Source organism: Wasmannia auropunctata, unplaced genomic scaffold (assembly GCF_000956235.1).
Source record: "Wasmannia auropunctata unplaced genomic scaffold, wasmannia.A_1.0 LD277966.1, whole genome shotgun sequence".
NCBI classification, from domain to species: Eukaryota; Metazoa; Arthropoda; class Insecta; order Hymenoptera; family Formicidae; genus Wasmannia; species Wasmannia auropunctata.
This window is the reverse complement of record NW_012084924.1, coordinates 1-4709: the sequence shown is the minus strand read 5'-3', so window position 1 is coordinate 4709 and position 4709 is coordinate 1. Positions and strand designations below refer to the sequence as shown.

Below are 4709 nucleotides of genomic sequence, written 5' to 3'. Positions count from 1 at the left end.
ATAGACTAAGAAAATTATCTATTCCAGCGTAGGCCATCATGGCAATTAGTATGCAGATGATTTGACTAACAAATGTCAGTTCATATTGCGGGCTTTTTGTTATATCATAAATATAATGAGTTTGTAAAGGCATTGGTCTTCCTGGATCCGTAATGTTGGGAGTCAGTCTCATTGATATTCCAAAAGCCGGCAGTACTGCGATGAAGAAACACGGGAATACCATGAAGGAGTAAGAGTAAATAAAAATTGTATGTGCAATCTGCGCTCTTCGGATCATCATACTTCTGTCTTGATCGCTCTTTAACTTTAACCAATCCTTTGCGATCATGTTTATAATTGGTACAATTGCTTAAAAGTAAACAATGGCATATCTTACAGCGTTGCTAAATTAAAATATGTTAAATTTTATCTTATTGTTAAATAATAAAAATTGAAAAGACAAAATCGAAAGAACGTTTTTGTATTCTAAAAAATAACAATATTATAAGTTTAAAAAATATAGTCAATAAAAATATTAATTTTGTAATCTACGAATTATTGCACAAATATTATATAATTCTTTTATTATTTTTTATTAAAAATAATAACTTTATACGTATTTTTTTATGCTCTAAGTAAATTGAGCAATCTATATACATATATTTAAAGGTATTAATACTATTATATTAATACTATCATTAATACTATTATTAATAGCTATTAAACTTCAATTGATATGTAAGTTATTTATCATACCTATGTATAAAAAAAGTGATACCTTCTTTCTTCCACCAAAAAATTATAATTTGAATCAAGCTGCTCAAGATCGGTAAAGTAAATTGTAAATTATCCAACATTAACAAATTGTCTCCAAAAATTTTTATCAGAGAATGCATAGAGGGAGTCAAAACGCCGATTAATCCCAAAAATGTTACTAACACTCGAAAATTGCACATCAACTTTCGCCAAGGATTTTGTACGTTTTCAGGCCAAAGTCCAAGCAAATTTAAAGTGAAACGATTTAGTTTCACCGCCCATTCGAAATCTACCTATAAAAACCTTGATAAATCCAAAGTTATCAATAAAGTATTTCACATTATACAATTCTAAACACAATTATATCTATAAATAAACCAAACGAACTGTGTGAAATAGTTTAAAATAAAATATTTTTGAATATTTTACTTTGGGTTAATCGTGCAATTATTTATCAAATAATAAATAACAAATAACAAATATTATTCACTTCAAGTTACTGTAATTAAATAGCTAATACTGTTATAATTTTTTGATACATATATAAGAAACACATCAAAGTCATTACAAAAGCGATAACCCAGATAACTCAGATAATGAAAAAATCCAGAAATCGTTAAGTTTTTGTTGAAAAAGAAAAAACATTTTTAATATTGTAAATTGATATCACTGTTTGCTTGCACATATTGCAAAATAAAAGATCTTTTTAAGGTTATTTTTACATTCGATTACAATAACGTAAATCATGAACACCTTGGCATCCGTTGTATTTCGAACTTTCCATGTCCAATGTTATCTAAAGACTGACGACTGATCCTTTTTCATGAATCGACGTTACCTTCTGTACAGCAAAAAGCACTTTTTGCGCATGCTTATAATACTATTTCTCGAAAGTATCGAACGATCAACTTGCAACAAGGTACTTTAAGTTCTATTTCTCCATTTGTTTCCAATTCACATTAAGTTTCTCACATTGATCATCACGCGAACACTTGTGTGAATAAAACATTACATACGATGTTTGACGAAAACAGCACGCGTAAACTGCACACCAGTTTTTTTCCACGCTTCTATAGTCCCCTCTTGCTTATGACTATAGTTAGTAATGGACAATAAAGAAGTTATTACGTATGACGCTCTTATAACCTTAATTTTTTCTTAAATATATTTTTATTAATTTGTATATACAATTACTTGTCCTTATATTAAAATCTTCAAAATGCAAAAATTAATATATGAAGTTATTGAAATAATTACAAAGAAATAATAATTTAATAAATTAATATTTTTATGGAAAGTTTATTTCACATTTCTAATAGCAATGTGGTGAAATTAAAAAGAATTTTTGTAATAACTAACGACAATATATAAGAGTATGTATTCTTAAAATATGTCTTATCGTGACAATTCTCTTAATTTTGTGTTGTTTTATCATTATATTCTGCTTATATTTGTTATCTTCAAATATGCATAATTTCGTATAATTATTATTATAATGCACAAAACAATTTTTATTACTAATAAAATTGTGTATTACTGTTGCATTAATTACTTACAGGTAAATAGGTTCATCAAGAAAGAGATCTTATTATATATCCACTGTATTTAAATACTATATGTATATAGGTTATCATGTATATATGAAGTGTTTATTCAAAGTAAATACTTTAAAAAATGTATCACGTTTTATATGTAATTAACTACATCAATTATGTAAAATATGAAATATTTCACAAACAATTTATTTTAATTATATTTATCCTATATCTATTTTTACAGGCTAAATAATACATAAAAACTGATTTATTAAAAAATGCATATATTTCTGTTAAATAAAAATAAAAGTAACCTCACAATTGCAGAAACATTTCCACCTAAAGCAAAAATTGTACTAATTCTAAAATATTTTCTCAAAAATTGAATAATTCTAATTTGAAACTTTCTCGTTATATTGTCTCTTAAATGGATAAAACAATTAATTACAATAAATTATTTATTTAAAATTAAATGATTAACACGATTAACTCCTATATTTTATAAAGATTAGTATTTGTGTATTACAGTTCAGATTTAAATTTTATCCGTTATTTAATAAAATTCGTATTTTCAATCTTGCAGTAAAATAATTTATTTAAAATTAGATATTAACACTAACGTAGATCTTATTACTACTATTTTTTTCAATAAACCTATTTTCTATAAAATGTTGCTTAATATCAAAGAAAGTTTATTTAAATTTTATTTCACTTTGTTGTTAACTTCTCATTGTATGTAAAACGGATATATAGCCAACCGATGTTTTTATTAACTGCAAAATACAATTTTTAACATAATTAATATTGAAATTGAATGTGTGAATCAAAGATAAAATAAAACTGATTTAAATTTTATATTGTAAATCTAATTAAACTTAAGTATTTTAATATAAATAATTGTTATATAAAAATATTATAGAGTTTTATGTCAAATATGTAAATTTTAATACAATAATTAGTCAAACATTGTGACAACTTACACTACAAAATGTTGCCATCGTTACAGGGAATACTTTTCCAGCAGTAAGATAGATCGGTTTAGAGCCCCTTATCATTAAAAATAACAAATTTTTAGTTACTTTTGCATTCATGGTGTACCATTTATTACTGTACGCTGCATAATATATTCTATTGCACTGTAAATAAAGAGTTAAAAATGTTTAGAAAATTATTACACTGTGTGTAGTAATTAAATAAAAGCTAGTTATTACAGATCATTTAATATGCTGTATAGTAATTGAATAAAAGCTAGTTATTACAGATCATTTAATATACTAATTTGACTTATGTAATAACTATTTTATATTTCTGTGTATTTTTATATATTCTGTGCAGGATCAGTCTGTATTTTCAATTCTAATAAGAATTTATTTGAAATTTTAGTGATAGTTAACCCAATGAAAATTAAATAATGTCGTCAACAGTTTTGTATTATACATGCATGAATAAAGAAATTAATATTGATTTATATTATTAATATCAATTTTTTGATGGATGTGACGAATATCAGATTCAATGGATTATAAATTAAATACTTATTTGTGTAAATTATACATATATAATAATTGATAAGGTAATTATGCAACATAAAATTAACATGACTTTTATAGCAAAAAAAGAAAAATATATAACTAACCTGGGCAACCAAAATCTCGCCAAGAGCACAATAAAGGCACATATGTGCAAATATATTAATTACAGTGGATGCAAAATACATCAAATGAGGAAATGAAATATTATTTCCTTCGTTAAATAGCTAATTAATTTATAAGATAAAACAAAGGACATATTAGTAATATCGGGCCTGTTCTTTATAGTTGAATGGGCTACACTAATTCGGAATTTTTTTTTTTTTCAATGTAGAATGAGAGAAATAAACTGTGGACTAGTGCAGCTAGTTTAGTTATAAAGAACAGGCCTATTAATTTAAAAATTTAAGATAAAATATAATGTAAATATATAATAGAAGTGTCTAATATACCTTTTAAATATATTCTTACAATTAAAAATTAATTTACTTTAATAAATTACGTTACATAAGCTAAAAATATTTACAGTAATTATCCGGAAACCATAAAAAGCGAAGAGTATCGCAAAATATATGAATAAAAAGAGTAGTATTACGTTATACGTATCTTCAATAATGTTAATGGCTCTATAAAAGACAGTTCGTATTAGATATATGATGAATTAAGTAGTGATCTAGTATCTATTTTGTATGGATTATATTATCATATATCAAACCTAAGTAAGCGCAGATGTCTTATTATACAACTCTTTAGTATTTCATGAGAATTCGTATGTTTATCCAAATTTGTTAAACGATTTTTCAGAATATCTAACTGACCACATATATGGAGAACTAACAGTCCGAGAAAATTATCGATTCCGCTATAAGACGTCATGGCGAGAATAATATAAATAGATTGACTAATAAAC

General features: G+C 24.8%; 2 protein-coding genes across 2 annotated transcripts; both read right to left on the bottom strand.

Annotated features, from left to right (window-relative positions):
- Positions 1 to 60: 60 nt before the first annotated feature.
- On the bottom strand, positions 61 to 1095 carry LOC105461786. Its single transcript, XM_011708292.1, has 2 exons — positions 736 to 1095; positions 61 to 348 (listed from the first exon to the last, which is right to left on the bottom strand). Exons 1-2 carry the CDS (start codon positions 933 to 935, stop codon positions 105 to 107), a joined length of 444 nt encoding a protein of 147 aa, XP_011706594.1. The 5' UTR covers positions 936 to 1095; the 3' UTR covers positions 61 to 104.
- Positions 1096 to 2989: 1894 nt separating this feature from the next.
- On the bottom strand, positions 2990 to 4029 carry LOC105461785 (odorant receptor 49b-like). The gene is made up of 3 exons (XM_011708290.1): positions 3907 to 4029; positions 3251 to 3406; positions 2990 to 3043 (listed from the first exon to the last, which is right to left on the bottom strand). The coding sequence occupies exons 1-3, from the start codon at positions 3985 to 3987 to the stop codon at positions 2990 to 2992; spliced, it is 291 nt and encodes a 96-aa protein (XP_011706592.1). The 5' UTR covers positions 3988 to 4029.
- Between the last annotated feature and the right edge of the window lie 680 nt (positions 4030 to 4709).

Excerpts from the sequence above, each read along its gene's own strand:
- LOC105461786 (XM_011708292.1), bottom strand. The coding sequence starts at position 935 with ATGTGCAATTTTCGAGTGTTAGTAACATTTTTGGGATTAATCGGCGTT. Across the intron at positions 349-735 it reads ATCACTTTTTTTATACATAG|CAATTGTACCAATTATAAAC; the intron begins GTATGATAAATA and ends TTTACTTTTAAG.
- LOC105461785 (XM_011708290.1), bottom strand. The coding sequence starts at position 3,987 with ATGTATTTTGCATCCACTGTAATTAATATATTTGCACATATGTGCCTT. Across the intron at positions 3,407-3,906 it reads GCGAGATTTTGGTTGCCCAG|TGCAATAGAATATATTATGC; the intron begins GTTAGTTATATA and ends CTTTATTTACAG. Across the intron at positions 3,044-3,250 it reads CGATGGCAACATTTTGTAGT|TTAATAAAAACATCGGTTGG; the intron begins GTAAGTTGTCAC and ends TGTATTTTGCAG.